This window comes from Simochromis diagramma, unplaced genomic scaffold, assembly GCF_900408965.1.
Source record: "Simochromis diagramma unplaced genomic scaffold, fSimDia1.1 OVJJ01000603.1, whole genome shotgun sequence".
Taxonomy (NCBI): Eukaryota; Metazoa; Chordata; class Actinopteri; order Cichliformes; family Cichlidae; genus Simochromis; species Simochromis diagramma.
The window spans coordinates 9,632,148-9,652,190 of record NW_024387414.1 but is presented as its reverse complement, the minus strand read 5'-3'; the positions used below and the strand labels follow the sequence as shown (position 1 = coordinate 9,652,190).

General features: G+C 37.9%; 2 protein-coding genes across 3 annotated transcripts; both read left to right on the top strand.

Moving 5' to 3' along the window:
• The first annotated feature begins 747 nt into the window (after nucleotides 1–747).
• On the top strand, nucleotides 748–2,865 carry LOC120721647 (ribonuclease P protein subunit p25-like). Its single transcript, XM_040012140.1, is given in 2 exon segments — nucleotides 748–2,326; nucleotides 2,328–2,865. Coding segments are annotated over 2 exon segments (831 nt in total). The 5' UTR covers nucleotides 748–1,813; the 3' UTR covers nucleotides 2,646–2,865.
• Nucleotides 2,866–12,443: 9,578 nt separating this feature from the next.
• On the top strand, nucleotides 12,444–19,802 carry dpep2 (dipeptidase 2). Of its 2 annotated transcripts, none has more exons than XM_040011403.1 (11): nucleotides 12,444–12,566; nucleotides 13,030–13,177; nucleotides 13,272–13,398; nucleotides 13,512–13,641; nucleotides 14,996–15,146; nucleotides 15,614–15,683; nucleotides 16,332–16,508; nucleotides 17,515–17,599; nucleotides 17,691–17,766; nucleotides 18,778–18,913; nucleotides 19,022–19,802. In XM_040011403.1, the coding sequence occupies exons 2-11, from the start codon at nucleotides 13,032–13,034 to the stop codon at nucleotides 19,223–19,225; spliced, it is 1,302 nt and encodes a 433-aa protein (XP_039867337.1). In that variant the 5' UTR covers nucleotides 12,444–12,566; nucleotides 13,030–13,031; the 3' UTR covers nucleotides 19,226–19,802. The 2 variants fall into 2 exon arrangements, with proteins under 2 accessions (XP_039867337.1, XP_039867335.1); XM_040011401.1 differs by having other exon boundaries at nucleotides 12,458–12,566; nucleotides 12,994–13,177.
• The last annotated feature ends 241 nt before the right edge of the window (nucleotides 19,803–20,043 follow it).

Sequence of the window (20,043 nt, the reverse complement as noted above, 5' to 3'; positions counted from 1 at the left end):
ACACATGCCATTGTGAATTAGCCTCACCATAAAGCCTGTGTGAGTCGCAGTGAGTTTATACTGCCTGTGTACTACTGTGCACCATGGAATACACTGAGCTGAAAGTAGTTAGGACTTGTCTGGCTCTCTCTCTGCCTCATAGGTTCAGCCTCAGTGGGCTGTCTTCACCTATTTTTTCATCTGTCAGTCACACACGAAAACAAATCCACCTGTCGACCGGTAGACTGGGCTGAACAGGGCTATACTACAGATGTCTGGGCTTGACTTAGTGGAAGCGAGCAGGCCAGCGCCCTCCACTGGTGATAAAAAGCCCATTAAGATGCTTATTTCCTCACCTGCCGGGTCCATCGCCTCACCTCGACATATAGTAGAGAGTAATGAAGACAGTTATCATTAATACAGCACTCTGAAGATAAAAGTCATGCTTCTATGCATTTTGCGATCTTTGTGTCCTTGATCGCAAGGATTATCCAGGGTTGCGACAATATAACAATCCATGCGTTAAGAGACAGGCATTCTTACCGCACGACCTGATTGCCTCGGCAATGAAGCCATTAATGGTGCATTATGTAAATAGTAATGGTCACAAACATCTAATAGGATAAAGGCTAAGTACAGTGCAATTTAATGCTGCTGACTTTCAGTAGCTCTTTGAAGGATGTTTTCAATTATAACAGAGCTAATTTAATTCATTGTTTCGAAGCTGAAAATGCATTTTTAAAGGTTGACTGAGTCTCTATTTCAGAACTCAGGTTTAATCAGTCATGTACATTGAACACTGGAACGTCCTCTAAAGAGATTGACAAAGTTGCCGGGGATCTGCATTCTAGGTTTTAAAGGGACACAGTAGCCGTCTCCCTTCTCTTTTTCCTCAGATGGCAGGCTTCAGTTGTGGAGGGGAGGGTGTTCGTCTAAAAGATGAAAAGACCTGTGCCTTTAAGAGGGCTGTCTCCCCTTTCCCTCATGCTCCCCCTCAGCCACACAGACACTCCTCCTGTGAGCATTTGTGAGGCAGCTTCTGTCCCTTATGTCTCTTTGTGGGGAACAGAACACACTTCCCAGAGCATCACTGAAGACAAGACAGAACTCTAGGGACGACACCCCAGTTGCAGACATCTGTGTAACCCTGGCCTCATCTACAGTGGATGTCAAAATGAGAACACGGAGAGGAGACACAGACCTACTCAAGCTGGAGTAAAACATCCAGAGGTCCAAAACAGGACGTGGAACTTAAGAGATGGACATCCCCAGATGTCAATTTTGAGTTGAACGTGACACGACCAGCACATCAAAATCAACAGCGCTGGATTGGATCGCTAAAGAAAAGGTGGAGTCCTAATTTGAGCTTTCAGGTTCTCTTTAGAAAAGTTTTGCTGAAGAATCAACAGAGAACTCTATTTGATTTTTTACTGCTATTCAAGAAGAAAATAACCCACCGTATAAAATACTTACAAATTAAAGAAAGTGGATAACTTAGCTTTATATATTGATTTTTTATTCATCTTCAGAGCACTTTCCAAACAGTCTGTGGTATGAAATTTAGATGCTCTTTAAAGAACATCTTTAAAGGTCCCAGCACTGCTCTTAATTTACCAGCAACACATTTATCTTGTTTCTGCAGCTCTGTCTTGGAGAGCATTAAATAATTTTTTGATAGCGCTCTTGAGGAGGAGGTAATATGAAGTCTTGAAACTTTACAGCTGTTCACTGGAGAGAGAAAGAGAAGTGCCACGTGCATAAGAAAATTATGTTAAGCTGTGGGGAAAGTGTGTGCCTGGACTAACATTACGGTGGATCACTGAGGACTGCACAAATGTTCACGGCGTGTGGAGTGGTCAGTGGCCAGAACCAGTACCTGAGCAGAGATGGCGTGAAGCCCCACCCAGGACTGGAGTTGAACAGACCAATCCAAATGGAGAATGGGGTAACTTCAAGCATGTGCCCTGTTTATCAAAGCCAAGCCTATAACAATGCTGGACAGCCAGGTGGGGTTAATAATGTTTCTAGGCCAGTGAAACCAGCACCACTCCCAGTCCCTCCTCCTGCACTCAAATTAGGGCAAGAAGGATTCAAAAAAGTGTGCCGAACTGAGGAGGACAGTCCCTGTCCCTTCCCAGGGCTAGCTTCTGGGGTGTTGGAGATGCGCGTTAAGGAAGGAAGCAAGATTCGCAATTTAATGGGATTTGCCATGGCACGGATGCAAGGAGAGAAGGGAGTAAGTGGGGTAAATGTGAGTGGTGGTGGGCTCAGACAAGTGGTTTTTACCGGGTCAGGTCGTGCCGTCACAAAGACCATCACCTGTGCCGAGATCATGAAACGAAAAGTGGGCTGCTTTGCACCAGCTGACCAAACTCCGGTATAAGGTTGTAAAAGAAGTGTGGGAGAGTACTGAAGGAGGGACATCCGAGATGACAGTGCACAGGACTGTGCCCTCCATCAGCATCCTTCTTTCCAAAGATCCTCTGGATCCCCAGGAACCAGGCTACCAGCCTCCAGAGACTCTCAGTGCATTGTGGGAAGAAAGAGAGGGTACCGAACCTGCAACAGCATCCAAGAGATCCCTTGGACCTTTGCCATACACCAGTTTCCCTGACTGTAAGAGAGTGTGTTTAGGGGAAGGAGCCTCAGTCCTTCCTCCTCACTGACTGGCCCAACTGGTGTCACAGTGGAGAGGATTGAATCAGAGGCGTTCATTTGGCACTGCACTCCACTCAAGCACAATGCTGAGACAATCAGAACATCCACTCAGACAGAACAGTGCTTTCTCAGAAGAACTGACTACCAATTCCATCCTCCAGAGGTCAGTTTGACTGGGACCTAACAGGCTGCCTCTGGACATACAGCATTTACAGGACGTCTTTTGTGGTACGTCCAACATGGTCTCTCACATCCAGAAAACTTTGATGATGTGTGCTACCATGCTAATATATGACATCTAGAAAAAAATATTACATCCTATTTCACACTAACAAAAGCCATGAATTTCATAGGTTCTAGGTTACTGCTTTCAGTAAACTATTAACAACCTGTGGATAAAATCATTTGTTTGCCTTATGCTACAGTCATCTCGGCAACCATTTTCCCCATGCTTTTAAATTTAACCTTTCGGAATATAAAACGTAGATCCGAGTAGACACACACACGTACGCAAACGCACATGTGCACACATACACACACACACACACACAACCAAAGCCACTGGTGACATGACAAATGCACAGCATACACATTTTATTTGTCTGAGTATTAAATCTCATGAAAACAAAATTAAATAAATGCTTTTTTTCAGTGGGATTTTTCATTTGTATTTCATCTTTCTTACTCAAACATCATTGAATTTGCAAAGCTGCGATTGAACAGAAAATCACAGTGCGCTGTTCTTTTGATAAGAATAACAGCAGTGAAATTTGTCTGTAGAAAAAGCTGATTTAATGACAAAGCTGTTGATAAGGCGCAGTCCTAAACCAACCCAGCCTGACAGAAATGCCTAGGGCAGAAATACAGGCACAGATTATCATTAAGATAGCAATATAACATCACACAACACAGTGGAGAAAAGGATTAAAACTAGGTTTGACAGAGCTTCACACTACACTGTTCCTGCAAAATATTAAATCAAACCAACTAGCTGCTCTCCTTCCTGTTTCAGCCTATAGGCCTAGCCACCCACTATATCGATTGTAGTCTAGCTCTTCGGGTATATTCTTACATTTCATAAGCAAAATAATATGCTATAAAATAAGGTATAAAAGGAGCTAAGCTTTCAAAGTAACGCTATGCACTTGGAGTTGACAGACAGCAAATAAAATGGCTGTATACTTTTTCCAATTTTTTAATGCATTGCCTCCCTGCATTTGCACGCCATTTAGATACCATTTTAGTTGCAAAAGCAGTACCTCTAAGTAATTGCAAAAGCTTAACTGGATGCTGCAGACGCTTTTGGTGCTTGGATCAAAATTCTACCCTCTGCAGACTCCACAGCAGTAGGAAAAAACAACAACTGAGGGCATATGTAATGAATTTTATGGATTAAAAATTTCTTTAAAAGTTGTTCTGAGCAACACAAACAACATAAACCTTCCGGTGAATTAATCAATCCAAATACTTAAGACCTTTTCCATTTAATCACCCATATGTTCCACGCATAATAACTTAGATAAGTGGAACCTTGTCTTAATGCCGATCTTAATGAAAATCTGCAAATGCAAATGTCGACCCCCTAAAGTAGATTAATCAAAGTGACTCCTAATTGGAGGGGGGCATTGTTAGCGGATTTTAAAAGAGGAGAAAAAAAGGTATAGTCAGGTCTACGGCATTTGCTTTCGAACTCACTGGACAAAGAAAGAAAAATGCTAGTATTTCATATAGCAGTCATACAGCACTTTAACAGTCTATGACGGACATAGTGATTAACCTCCCTCTCGATCCCATTAAATGAATCAGAGCACAGCAGAGCACCCAAGGTTGAATACAAAATGCTGTGACTGCAATACAGGACATATGTAGCAAACTGTGTGTCCTCAAGACTGCAGGAAGGTTATCATTCCAGGTCATTGTTATCACAGAGTTAACAGCTTTCATCCAAGAGCCTATGGGACAGTCAGTCTACGATCCAGGTTGAACAGATAATGCCACTATAAGTACATTTCAAATCGACCCGCATCTGTTATTAAGCACTAAGAATTCTGGGCCAAGTGTGAAATGCAGTGGGGGTAATTAGGGATAATGGCAAAGCGTACCTGACTGAGAGAACAGATAAAACATCCTGACAAAAGCATCATCCCAGCGCTAAATCCAATGAGGCTGGCATGAAATAGTATGGTGAAGGAGTCAACAAAGTGCATTACAGGAATGTGGACAAGGTTATTCACAAGCTGAGAGTCTGTTTTGCCAGTAATGTTTAGCTGGTTGTTTTCAAGCATGCAGTCAAGGTGAATTTGGAGGAAATACAGGCCTAGGCTTAAATTCTGTTCGTTTAGTTAATGCGCCCCACACACACATATCATACACGGATGCACACGCACCGCATACATATATATTGTCACATATATATATTGCATTCTCGTTTTTTCTGAAGGTCAGAATGTTTTTCTGTGAACAATTCATTAAATACTCACTACATACTTCAATCATAAATGACAAAGGAAAGCATTACTTTAAGGCTGATTACAGTTTTCTGTTATGGTGGACACAACAGTAACCTCCTTTTTGCCAAAGCCAATGACTACATGCACTGAATGTGAATAAATTCATTTTGAAGTTAACATAATGAAAGTGTTGGCACTCCATTTTTTTCCCCTTCTCTGCCGCTGCAGCAGATGAGAGTGAGGTCTCTGGGATGGCGTGGGAGTTCGCTATCTCCCAGCCTCCAGATGGCTCCGTCTTCTCTTATCTAGAAGAATGGGTGCTGCCTCAATTTTTCAACTCGCCTTATCTGGGAATCCTTTAAATTGAATATTTACTGGGCCTATGTTTTCTGCTTGTGTTAGCCCTCTGAAGTCGACATTCCTCTTGCTTGTTGAGACAGGCCAAAAGGTTTTTCTCACTCATACACTCTCTTTGTCTGCCTTGTCAAGTAATGGGCCAGTGATTGATTATGTGATTGCTAGGAAAGAATGGAAGGTTAAGCAGTTAAGCAGAGAGCGCTGGAGACATATTAATGAATGGCCAAAGAGGGAATATGTTGAACAATAGAGAAACATACATTACCCAAAAATGACATCAGGCACCTCAACTATATGTCAGGGCTAAAGCAGATTAAATTAATCATTTTCCAGACAGTCTATTGTTTTCTGCACAGTGTACACTAGAGGTTAAGAGAACACTTAAGCAGTCATTGAAAACATCTTATTGCCAATTGACTGGCTGTGGTCTATCTGCATAAACAAGCTGTGCCACAGCTACTCCCTGGTAAGTGTCTGGAAATGTCTTTTCAAAACCATTTTGTGAAATGCCTCCATGTTGGATTAATCAGTGCAGCTGAGGATGTAATTGCTGTGCTGAAGTCAAAGCTGTAAGAGCAGATAATGAACACTGACTACAGGGCTGCCAGAATCCAGGGCAAAAGAAATGAGAAGTTTGAAGACCAAGACGTCTTCAACATTTTTTCAAAAGCTGCGACTGAAGATGAAGGCTTGGTGTATTTAAATGTATTTAAACTGATATTTTTTTTTAAATACACGACAACTACAACAATCACTCAGAGTTTGCTTTTAGACTTTGTTACAGGAAAATTTGACAAAGTCTAAGATTTTAAGTTTGAAAATCTGGGAAAATTGAGGATTTTCTGGAGCTCTTTTTGCTGTATTCCATAACTAACATGCAGCTGTAAGTGATATACATTACACTGGTATTCAAATAATTTTCCTATATGAGAGATATGAAATATCTAGATAGAAATATGAAAAAAAAAAAATCAACTAATGGCTGCTGCCCTCTAGTGGAGAAGAAAGTTTCAAGTCAACCGCAGAAAAACAACTTGCTCAAGAGCACTATTATTGATGTATCTGACAGACATAACTGGCCCAGTGCACTAGATGATTTCCACAACAAAGCTAAATGGCCACAGAATACAACACCATTATCTGACGAGCTTATTATCTATAATACAGTTTTAAGAATATAACAAAGCATTTACAACAAGCAAATGGGAGCTCTGGGCTATGCTATTTTTTGGATCATTTAATGGCAATCTCAAGGCTGGTATGTTAAAGTCTTGCCTTTTCTCAGAGACAACAACATTTCACCCTTTTATCCTCATTTCCTCCTCTATGCGATAATGAGAGGACTCAATTAGATTAAAGAATTTGAATAAATGAGGTTTCATGGTAACACATTATGCCCGTATCTTTTCTGAAAGGCCTTGATGAGGAACAAAGAGGCTAGGCTCAGGGACCGATATCTGTGAATTACAGGGGAAAAAAACAAACAACATTAGCTTTGTACTTTTCCAGTAATGCTCAGAAGAAGATAGAAGAAGGAAATAAACCCTAATGGTAAGCTGGAAACAGTAAGACCCTTTAAATTTTTCCAGGCTTCACCTTTTGATCTCAACTGTGCACATGTACAATCTGTTGAAGATGCAGGACTGCAGTTAATATTGCGAATGAACTGCTCAAAAATACTGCCTATGTTTAGAGATGAAAACATACAATTCGTAATTCTTAGCACTGTCTGGCTGTGAAACTAAATCCTGATTTCCTGTGTGAGAAAAGAAGTACTAAAATGAAATCATGGTGGTTTTCTTAAAAGACCAAAAAAGAAAAAGAAAAGACCAGGATAATGCGGGCACAAAATAAAGTGAAAATGTAGTATAGTTAGACTGCTACGGTGTCTTTTTCAACATCTTTTTTTTTTTTAAATTCACAGAGGAGCAATGAAATTCAACACAAATCCTTAGATGGCTTTTTTCCTCTGTGTTTGGCTGAAAATATTTTGGTTGTTGGAATCGCTGTTTGACACCAATTTAACTTGCACTGCCATTGATTTCTAATATCACAACATGACATGATATTACAGTGACTGCACAGCTTACTGAGTACATAATACGTTGCATTTCACACAATTTTAGTTAGTATTCTTTGTTTTATATGTTTCTGTTTTATTTCGTTTATTTTTTCTTGGGAATTGATGGAAACTGCTCTTATCACCCCTCAACTCATCATGGCAGATGGCTGTTATTCCAAGAGAATGGTTCAGGGAGGGGCAGCCTAAGGTTTCTTCTTTCCTACCTTTGTAAAGTCTTTCTCATTGGAAATAATTTGATTATTGACGTTAATGAACTTTCTCCACATTACAGTAGGGCCTTTACCTTACTGTATAAAACACTATGAAGAAACTGTTGTTGTAATTTGGATCTATATAAATGAACCTAAATTGAATTAAAGTGAATAGCCGCTACCCAGAAAAACATTTAACATGTCTGCTATAAAACTCATGTCTAACCAGTCAAATGAATAATGCAGGAATAAAACATTTTAAATGCCTCAATAATGATTTTCAATACATTGCTACATAAATTAAAAGAGTGATCACCTTGTTACATGACTTTCAGAAGCTTTTTTTTTTTTAAGATTGCATTTGACACACAGAATTGCCTTTCAGAAATGTGAGAAATCAATAGCAAATGAGGGTTCACAACATATATTTGTGGTGATCAGAGATATATAAATATACAAATGACACCAGTGGAATTACTTAACTCTCATTTTGTCACTATACTTCATTTTTTCCCTCAAGATCAAAATGTTTTTCCGTGACTCCATCTCCACAGAAGATGAGTATAATTATTCAGAAAATCTATTTTCTGACATGACTAACCTAAATGTAGCCCAACCCTTGCACTCACGCTTTCAATGTCATAAAATAAAACACATGCAGGAATCTGCATGCTAATTAAAAGGATTTGGCTTAAGCTCCGTCATCAAACTGTGAACACACACTATAAGGTTTTAACAGGATTTCATCAGTTATTTTGCCAATCACATTCCACAGCAAGGTTGACAATATGACTAAATGATTTGGTTATTTGAATTCAAACAGTGTCAGCTGGGGGTCCACTCTGCGCAGTGGGAGGATTGGTAGAGTAATATCAACACGGTTGTGATTACTCCATTGCAACAGTGGGGTGCTCCAATCAGAGCAGAATCACTCTACTCATTACAGACTACAAGGCCAAATATCAGTGGGTGGACCACAAAATCAGGCTTTGCATGTTCCCACTGAAATTAATTGAAATTCATTTGTGGTGCCCTGATGCTCCCCATCAACACCAGACTAATTCACATTTGCACAATTCAACTCAGGTTCATTAAGTGCAAGAACATTCCAAGTAAAAAAGCATTACAAAGCAGGGCTTGTAATCTGAACCTCACCTTTTATGGTGAGGTTCAGATTGTATGGTAACTGTACATTATGCAGTGTTTTTTAGCATAAATAGATAAACTTACAAAATATAATACGAATAATAATAATTATTATTATTAATTTTTATTAGTATTTTTTTAAATCATAATTTGTATATAAATTGGTAAACAGCCCATAGTTTTAAAAAGTGATGTCTTGCACACATGCCTAAAGTATCAAGACAAAGACTCCTAAGCACAAATTGAGCTTTCATGTTTACAGATGAAAACATACCATGTAGACAGACCTGGGCACAAATGTTTGATGGTCCCCAGCCAGCTGGTTTTGATGATCAGGCTGTTTTTACTTTTTCTTTCTTCAGTAATCAGACATTTAATACAGAAAAGTGTAAGTACATGTATGTAGAACAGTTTCAAAAGGAGACATTGTACCTTACAGAAAATGAAATGTAGCCAAAAGAGCTTCATTATAATTTTCACTAAATGTAGAAAAAGCAGCCAGTGTTTTTTCATGTTTCAGTGATATTATAATGGAAGTTTTCACACACACACACACACACACACACACACACACACACACACACACTCACACACACACATGCACACACACACACACACACACACACACACACACACACACACACACACACACACATTGTGTTATCGCCTTCCTTTTCCTTATTCTGGTGCCTGTTAACAATAATGAAGCAGAGCTCAGAGAGCTTTTCAATTAGATATATGTTTGGATATGTTAAATTAGAGAAGGAATAAAAAAATAACAATAATAATAGTAATAATAATAATGAAAGCAAAACAGAAATTTCCCCTGGATATCTTCTTATTCGAATGTGAAGAAGAGTAGGCCATCCACTGAGTTCAGGTCGTAAGTTCACTGCAACTGCACAAATTTGAGCAACTTTAAAGTTAACTTTAGTGTTTTCTTTTATGGTTGAGCCAATTCAGAAATTACAATTTTAATAAAACAACTGCATAGAAACAGATTAAATGTCAAGCATTATCTATTTATCTGTGTGTGACACATACTTGCGCCACATAACTCACAATCTACATAGCTCTGTATCAGTAACACACAAAGTATGCACACCACTGGTACAAAACAGGAAGAGGTTTCATATCTCCAGAGTAAACCAAGTTAACGCAAAAAAAGTAAACTGAAAATGTATCACAATTTCTCCACTAGACTACTCTAAAAAGAGTTTTCCTCTCAAAAGTAAAGAGCCAAACTTCTACAATCGGTTCAGGCCCTGAATATCATCCCAGGACCCTCATTATTGTATTAATAGTAAATATATGATTACTGTTTTATATAAATGGGTTCTTACTTTGAGTTTTTGTGGTGGTGCTTTAATGCAAAACTGCAAATTTGTGTTGCAAATAGTCACTGTCACTCTGTGAGCGTGAAAAATCATCCAGCTTCCTGAAAGCACAATTTGGTATCAGTTGTCGTAACACTGCAAAGCCTGAAACTTCTTACAAATTTACAAATCACAAGCCACAGTAGAAAATGTGAGCATCTGTAGGCCCAAATAATAAAATGAATTATTTTATTATTTTTATTTAAAACACCAAGACTCATTTCAGTCTTGGTGTTTTAAGTTTTAGTTTTCAGTCTTGATGATGCCTCACTCACCACAGGTAATGTGATTAAAGATGCTGTCATTTTCCTTCTACAATTGTGAGGATGTCTGTTATGAAATAGGCCTGTTACTAATATCCTCTTGTCACCAAATGAAGTACTTTTAGTTTTATTTACCACCAAAAAATCCAGATCAAAAATTATTCAACAAAACATATACCTTTCTTTCCCCCTTTTTTACAAATCTTTTAAATTCACTTACTAAAATATTTTGTCAGCTGATCAGAAACGATGTAACTTTTAACCACTACTGCCTTAACTTAGCTAAACTCAATGGTGACCATGGGGTCAGGTTTTTGTTCTTTTCCCCTCTCCTAGCAACAGGCTTGTCTCAACAACAGATCTTCTTCTGGCTGCTTCCATTAGGGTTTAGCACATTTGTCTCCATCTCATCCCATCTCTAGCAATCTTCTCTGCGATCTTCCTCATTTCCTCTTGCCTGACATCTACATATTCCAGTCCAGTATATCTGCTATCCCTCCTCTGCACGTTTTCAAACCATCTTAAACAGCCTGAGTTGTCCATCTGATAAACTAATTTCTAATTCTGTCCGTCCTGGTCACCCCCGGCAAAAACCTAAACTTCAACTTTTCCAAACCTCCAACTCTTTTCTTCAGTTCCACCATCTCCAATCCATACATAACAGCAGGCCTCACTATGTGCTATTCCTTTCACCCCTGATACTCACCTGCTCCAACCTGTGTGCACTCTTCTTCATCACTCATGTGTACTATCCATCGCTTTGGCTATTTAAACTTGTCCACATTCACTATCTCTACACTTTGCATCTTCACTGTTACACCTGTTCCCCTTTCATTTGCACACGTGGTATGTTGCTTTACTTGTACTGACTGATTTCTTCTTTTCTAAAGAGTATACCTCCACCTCTCCAGGTTCTCTTTCATCTGCTACCTAATGTCACTACAGATCACAATGTTGTGATCAAACATCATAGTCCACAGAGACTCCTGCCTGACAGCATCATCATCTGTCATCCTACTTATCACCATTGCAAAGAACAACGGATTCAGAGCCGATCCCCGTTGTAATCCATCAGTCTCCTATCGCACACCTCACCACTGTCTCGCTGTCCTCATGCATGTCTTGCACCACCCTCACGTTAGTTTCTTGGCACTCTATGATCTGTTTCGTCACATCCTCAAAATACACACTGAAGCTCCTTCTGACCTTCTCAATACTTCTCCATCAACACCCTCAAAGCAATCATCGCAACTGGCAGTCTCTCGGCATGAAACTAAACTGTTCGCTAATTGTCACCTCTCTTCTTAATGCAGCTTAATTCAACTTTATCCCTCTGTGGTTACTACAGCTCTGCACATACACGGTACACTTCTCTTGCCTTCCTTAAGTTTCTTACTGACCTGGATTGTGTTAAACAATCTGGTCAAAAAGTCGACTACCCTCTCCAACCAACGTAAATTCTTCGCCAAATCAAACATATGGGTCATTAACAATGTGATTTACTATCTGGCCAGCAGATGGCAACTTCAAATTTTCAGGTTTTATCATGCTTTCAATTCGCAGTCGTCAATTTGTATTTCCAAATAAGGCGACGCAGTTTAGCAAATAAATGTATACTTAAAACTCCACATACTAGTTATGGAACCTACAGATACAACAGTATAGAATACGTAAAAAAGGAGAAATACAGTTTTTGTAGTTTTTCCCTCACATCTTCATTTATTTGTTTGTTTTGCTTACCCGTTGATAGCAGGCTATACCACTACCAAATTTGGAAGCTGCTATAAGTCAAAAGAGAAGCGACAGAACGAAGAAAAGCATGATTAAGGTCCTTGTAGAACCCGGTCCTGCAAAATGCAGTTCTTCTGCAACATCAAGCGATAAATAATTTATATGAATTAGCAATTTTCCGATAGCACGTGAATGCACCACACAGGCAGCTCTCCAGTTTTGTAAAGGTTTGCACTACGTTTGTGTGGGGCGGAGAGCTGGAAAGTTGGTACAGTGTGTGCACAGTTGCTAAACAAAGTGGCCATACAGCTCATTTTTCAGCGACCTGGCTGGTAAGTATATTGTTTAAATTTTGCTGTTCCGCGCTGTCTATAGTTACAAATGGTTCATTATGAGCATGCACTAATTATCCCGAGCAATTACCTTTTTCATTATTCCACTTTCAAGCACGCTTAAATGGTACGTTGTTTTTATATGCTATTTTAATGTGGACTTAAGTTTCAATTTAAAAAAAAAAAAAAAACAGACGATCCCAAAATACTTATTATATTTATCGGAGTTGCAGTTTAATGTATTCCAGAACTCATACATTCGATAAAAAGCAGGAAGTTTATTACGATGATATTTAAAGGTGCCGCTATAATATTTCTGTAATAATCCAAGCTGCGCTGTGATCCTTTCAAAATAAATTACAGATCCAAAATATTCTTTGTGTGCACGTGTTGATCATTCACATGTTATTCTTCTTTGCCTTATCAGATAACTGTAACGCGTTGATGCGTGTTCTGTGTTCAGATATGCCTTCTTGGAAAAGTGAAAAACATGCTTCACACAGCTTCTTGATGCAGTTTATCGAAGCTCTGGTGGTTTTCTCTCTGTGTGCCAAAATATGTGGATGCTCTGACGTAGATGAATTGATGTCCACATATCCACTGATTGATGGGTAAAGTGTGCTTCATACATACAAGATACATAAATTATCATAAATTAAAATGTCCCTCAATTTTGTATCACCCACTATCCCGTCTCTCTGTCAGTCACAATGACCTCGCTCTCCAGTTGAGGATTCGTCACAACAACTACCTAAGCCAAGTTGACCTTCGTAACCTCTCCAAAGTATCCACAGACATATCCCGTTTCAAAGCAGGCCATGTGCAGACACAGGTATTGCAATTTCACAAGTGTTCACAGCGCAATCTGGAAAGAAAAAATCCATCTACATCTGAGATTTATTGGTTAGTAAAATGTGTCTAATGTTCTGTGATATGTTGTATCAGATGTTTGCTGTCTACGTACTGTGTGGTGCTCAGCAGAAGGATGCTGTGAGGCTTACTCTGGAACAAATAGATGTGGTGAGACGTATGTGCACTGAGTACCAGGAGTTTGAACTGGTCACATCTGTCCAGGGTATTGTACACTTTCTTAATAATAATAATTAACTATATTTCTATGGCACATTTCTAAACCAAAGTTATAAGGTGTTTCACAGTATTTACACAAAACATTGGTTTAAAAACTATTCAAAATGCATGAAAACCCCTTGGTTTTAAGCTTGGACTGTGGAACATGTAGAAGTAATCGATTCTCTGATCTATTAGACGTTAGGACTTCTAAAATAGAAAGTGCAGCTTCACTGTGAAGTGATTTAAAAGTAATCAGTGGAAATCTTAAATTGGACTCTGTAGTGAAGCTAGTGTAAATCTGCAAGGACTGGAATGGCATGTTCATCTCACCAAGTGTTGGTGAGTAGTACTGCTGCTGTGTTTTATAGATGGTTCACTCCTCCAAACTTTTAGGCATGTAAACAGTCAGTTGCAGTAATCTAATCAGGGGGAAATGAGGGTGCGGATATAAGGTATGCTGTTATATTATTCATAAGTACTGGTCTGAGTTATGCAACAAATATTTCACAACACAAGACTAGTCTGGACTTTTGATATGCTGTTTGAAATTAAGTTGTTGATCAGAAATACTCCCCTAAACCTCCAGCAGATGATTGGTCAGTGAGTCATTGTTCAAGGTCAGCAGGGCGACTATAAGAATAATCATCAGGACCAATAAGAAGAACAAGAACTTTAATTTTATCCCATCCTTAATGCCAGTGAAATAGGAATGAATGAAGTCTAGATTTTTGTGTTCTCCAGGATTAAATGACTCATTCTAACTGGCAGCCATTGACATAACAATGGTCAGATACTTGTGTATAATTACAAATTACATAGCCAAGTGGTAACAAATGTAAACTAAACAAAATAGGCCCTTGGACTGAGTCGTGGGAGAAACTCGATAAGCTAAAATTAACCACAGTGATTCTAAATACTCTGTTTGATTGGATTAGAACTATTTGGGTGCAGTTCCACCTAACCCAAGCTCATTTCTGAGTCTGTTGAAGAGAAGGATGAGGTAATATGAACTGTAAAATTTCCAGGTTCCACACTCATTAAAATGTCATAAAGTGATTTCTGTAATGTGATGTTTTTCTAAAGCCAGATTGGAATAAATCAGATAAGAACTTCCTACTAACTACTTTCTCAAGAAATTTTGAAACTAGAGGTAATTTGGAGATAGTCATTTCCTTAATGTTTTTAGGTTACTAGATTACTGTTTTGAAATGTATCTTGTTTGTTTGTTTGTTTTTCTAAAATATGATGGTTACGTTAGCTTGCATTTCTGTAACCAGATGAAAAGTAGAACTGATAACTGAAGGTAATGATGTCCAATTATGTGTTTATGTGCTTTGTATGTGGGCCTGTCATTGCAGAGCTAAAAGATTCTAAGGACAAGGGTAAGATAGCCTGTTTAATAAGTATCGAAGGAGGCCACTCTATTGACAGCAGCCTTCCCGCCCTGCGGATGTTTTACCAGCTTGGAGTCCGCTCCATGGGTCTCACGCATTCTTGTAATACACCCTGGTAATAGGAAAAGACTTTATACAGCATATATTTTACAGTATATCTAGTACTTTGTATTTAAAAAGTCATATCTCGATCTTTTCTTAAATGATCATTTAAGCAATAAATTGGGTTTTGAATAGAAATTCTATTTTATCAAATACGTAGCATTGGCTCTGTAATGGTCTATTGCTACATAGCAACTTTAAAGCAGGAACTACTGAGCTACATTTAATCTAAGAAGTATTTGTTTATAGAATAGGAAAGATAGAAAGGTCAAACATATTTACATTTTCACCTCAGCATCCTTTTCTTTTATGCAAATTAACCTATATATGTCCTCTCTCAGATATCTCACATTGACTATAGCTGTGGGTATCTGAAGCAGTTCCCTTCAGATACCCAAAGTAATTTTAAGTGATTACAAACAGGAGAAGAATAATTTGCAGCACTTGTGACATTAAAATACATATATTGTTTCTATGCAGGGCTGAATCATCCTCAACTTTTTACCCTGTATATAAGAGGGAGAATAACAGCCTGACATCCTTTGGGAAGGTAATTCTGAGTTTCAGTAACATTAGCCACAGCTGTATTTCATTATCTCACATTCCACAGAGTAGTATGTCAGCGTGCATGCCAGTTTTGCCTGACCCTTTTTCAGAAAGCATAAAACATATCAGTCCTTCCATACTGTATTGAAGAAATAAGAGAAATTCAGTTGTTGACATAAAACTGTATTAACTAAGTAACTATTATAACTATTATAAAACTACTATGCATTATTGTTGTTGTTATGTTTGCATTAATAGAGATTGTATAGTTATTGTAACTTGAGAACCTTCTAAATAAAATGAACCTCATTACTATTAGAATTTGGGAATACTGTGCATACTAAATCTTCTCCTGATAGGAAGCTCTGGAAAGAGAATCTCTGTTAACCCAAACTGGACTTTTGTCATTTAATAACTCCTTGTGTATTACTGGAATATGGTAATATATTATAGGCAGCTTATTTAAACATAGAAAACATCTTTATTACTCCTTTCCCATTCAGATCTCCGTCTCAACAGCAAAGTGCAGGGACACTCTTGATTGTTATCTGCATGAGTGTTTTCTAATAGTTTACATGTAACAACATCCTCTCCTCTGAATAAATGACTTCCTTCCTGATGCCACCAAAATGTTCTTAATTGTGTTTTTGAGGTCGTAGTCGAGGAGATGAACAGACTCGGAATGATAGTGGACCTCTCCCACACCTCGTGGAACACATCCTTTGCTGTTCTGAGTCACTCTAAGGCTCCGGTTATTTTTAGCCATTCCTCTTCCTACTCCATATGTAACCACAGCCGCAATGTTCCTGACAATCTGCTACTTGAACTGGTGAGAAATACAACCTTAAAAGTAATTGCTTGCCTTCTTAACCGCTTGATTAAACAACTGTCTGATCAGTCACATTGATGACTGGCTCATTTTAATTGTGTCTCTTTATGTGTATATCTAAAGAAGAAAAACTGTCAGACAATTTTTGTAATGGTTAGGCTTTTTGTGTATCAACAGCATAAAAACATTTATGAACAGATTTCCACCATTAGAAATTATTCAGTTTTCACCCACTAAGAGTTATTGATTTCAATCCTAAGGCTTTATTTGCACAATCAACTTAATGCATTTCTTCTGTCTTTATGTCGTTCTGTGTTCTCCATGATTTCCTCAGCCATCTTTAGCTCTTGCCATTTCCCCTTTACTTGCATACACAGACAGGCACCAGAACGTGATCTCACAGGATGAAATAAAAGTACTATAGTGAGGACCTATTAATGAGAATATCAGATTGTTTACCCTAACAATGATAGTCATTTTCCTCCCTCTACTTTAAAAAAAAAAATGCTTATACTGGTTAATGACAGGCTGATGATCAAGAATTCAAGCTGTGTGTAAGCCTACTGTCAACAGTGTCGGGGTAATTTCAGGCTCTTTTTTTAAACTGAGAATATTCTTTTCTTCTTTCTATTTATTAATGAAGTTGAAAAATAAATAGTATCAATACTTACATTTTATCATAGCCACGAATTTGATATTTCCACATGTTTTTTTTTTTCTGTGTGATTACTCATACACATAAGCTCAGTAAATCATCATTTGAACAGGAAGAACTAGATAAAACAGTTCTAAAACCCTCTTGACTTCTAGTCTTATTGTTTTTCTTTTTGGGATCTGAGTGGCATCTCGAAATGCCAGACATAATAATTTACGCTACATGCAAATGAAATGATTAAACAATAACTTTTCTGTAGAGTGTACACATGCATAGATTATTTTAGTCTGTTTGGTGGCATTTAACCCTTTTCTCCACGCCTGGTAATGGCCCTGTGTGTTTTTGTTTCAGAAAAAGAACCAAGGGTTGATCATGGTGAATCTCCACAACACATTTGTTTCCTGCAGAGATGAGGCTAACATCTCTCATGTGGCTGGTGAGCTGTCCATCTGGAATGGATGTGTTTTAAATGTGCACTTTGTATTTCTTATATCTCAGTTTATACATTATTCCACTTATTTTTACAGACCATTTTGATTACATTAAGAAATTGATTGGAGCTGAATCAATAGGAATTGGAGGGGATTATGAAGGTGCTACAAGGTAAGAAATCAATTTGCAATAACCAGATAACACAAATTATTAGCTAAACAGGTAATTGTTTGTTTGTAATTGTTGTGGTAAATGTTGCAAACAGAAAATCCATGCAAGTTACCTTAAATCTTCTTTATATTCTATAGTCATGATGAATGAAAAGCTTTTGAGACAAAACAAAGCTAATACTAATAGGCAACACGCTTGTCTGAGGCACTCTCCAAACAGATTATTTCAAAGGCCGTTGTTGAGCCAAATCAATTGTGTGGTTTTTGTTTGCTTGTCATGATATCAGCAATTTAGCTGTCCAGTTGTCAACAGACTGAAGTGGGTTAAAAATCAATAACTTTATACCTCTAATGGGCATAAATGGAGGCTGCTATGCTGCGGTAGATTTTCTGCAAGATGGTGGATATTAGGTTATTGCTATGCATACAGAGGGGTGACAAATTTAAGGAAAATCAGAATCAGAACTTTTAACCCCTACAGTGAGAGGATGCAGTGACTCTGGTGTGCTGCTGGGTGCAAAGTGCGCAAAGTCCTCTTAAACGGAATTGTCTTAAACAATCAGTATCAGGTTGTTTTGTGATGAAACAAAAGAAAAAAGAAAACAAAGCTCATTATTGAATACTGCAATTAATATAAAAATGCCATGAATCATACCCCATGTCTTTAACAGTGACCAAATTTCTTCATTGCCTTTTGGAGCTTTTGTTCCAGCCTGTTCCAGCAAACTTTAAATAAAGGAATATAATAAAGGTTAAAATTCTTCCTGACCCATTGACTTGGAGAGTCGATGCCAAGGCTCTTCTTGCAGAATTCTTCAGCCCAAAATCTTATTAGAACTGAGAATAAAACAAATCATGTTTCTGTGTTTACTTTTGTAATTTCACGTGTCAAAGGTATGAAACTAAATGTATTTAGCAACACCATAATTTTCAGAATGAGGGATCTGTTTCTACAATGGTTCGCCTAAAAACAATAATTTGAGAGTAATTTTGTTTTCATTTTGGTTAAAAGCTTCCCTCATGGGTTAGAGGATGTCTCAAAATACCCAGCCCTAATCCAGGAACTGCTGAGAAGAAACTGGACTGAGAATGAGCTGGCTGGTGTCCTTCGACGTAACTTCTTGCGTGTGTTTGAACAGGTTGAGAGGGTGAGCGAGACAATACATTTATATAACGAGAATAGGTGGTGAAAGATTCATGAGTTTAAGTATTTTATATGTTGGCATACTCTATTTCCTTCCTTTATTTTCACCAAGGTCCGTGATCAGTTGAGTTCAAACCTACCAAGTGAGGTCCAGATTCCATTTGAAGAGGCACACAACCCATGCAGGCTAGTCCTTAGACGTCCAGACCCAAGAAGCCTGCCCTCAGATCAGTCCTCTGGAGCAGAAGGTGGATTACCTGGTCTGTTAATCCTTGCCACAGTTCTGGTGCTTTCCAGAATATTTTTGATTGAATGAATATTAACAATCTCAGTTCAGCCGTATCATTCTTTTGAAGTTGTATAGAAAGGAGTACACAGAAAGGAGTGTCACAGTGCTGCACGTCAGTGGAGATTAGGAGGAATTTAATGACTTTAATGTCTAACCTCATTTTTGCTATAATTAAAATGCAAACTCCTGTATATACGTTAATCGATTAATTAAAAATTCAGAAGATGTCTGAAAGAGACCTCTTGGTTTTATCTTTTTTTTTTTTTTTTTTAAATTCACTATTTATTTTGTTATTTAGTTGGCAGAACATTTTTTTCATGATGTCCATAGAAGATTACAAAATATAATAGAATGATAAACCTGATAAATATAACTTTAGAGATTATACTTTGTATCTAGGATTGACTAGGAAACAGCTTAGAAGCTGAGGTTGTCTACTTAAGTTTATAATGCTTCAAGCACTTTAACAAAGTTGTACAGAATATCAGTTTCAAAGCAAATATTTGTTCTATCTACTCTCATAGCATAAGACAATATTATGGTTTTACGTCATTCATGTAGCCTTGTTGCTCACAACCCAATGGCAATAAATTTGATAAGTATCTGCTTTGGTGTGCTCACTTGAGGTGGTGATGTTGATCTTCGTGTAATCATAGGATTTGACTTGGTAGTTTTATTGCTTCTTAAAAACCTACAGTTATGAATGAAATAAAATACGACTCTATTAAAGTTCCTATTGAAGTAGTGGACTGTGCCAGAAATACAGTAACCAAAAAAAAAGAGAAACAAAAACAAAAAATACATATTTAGTTTGCTGCAATTAACAATGGTTTAAATAGCTTAAA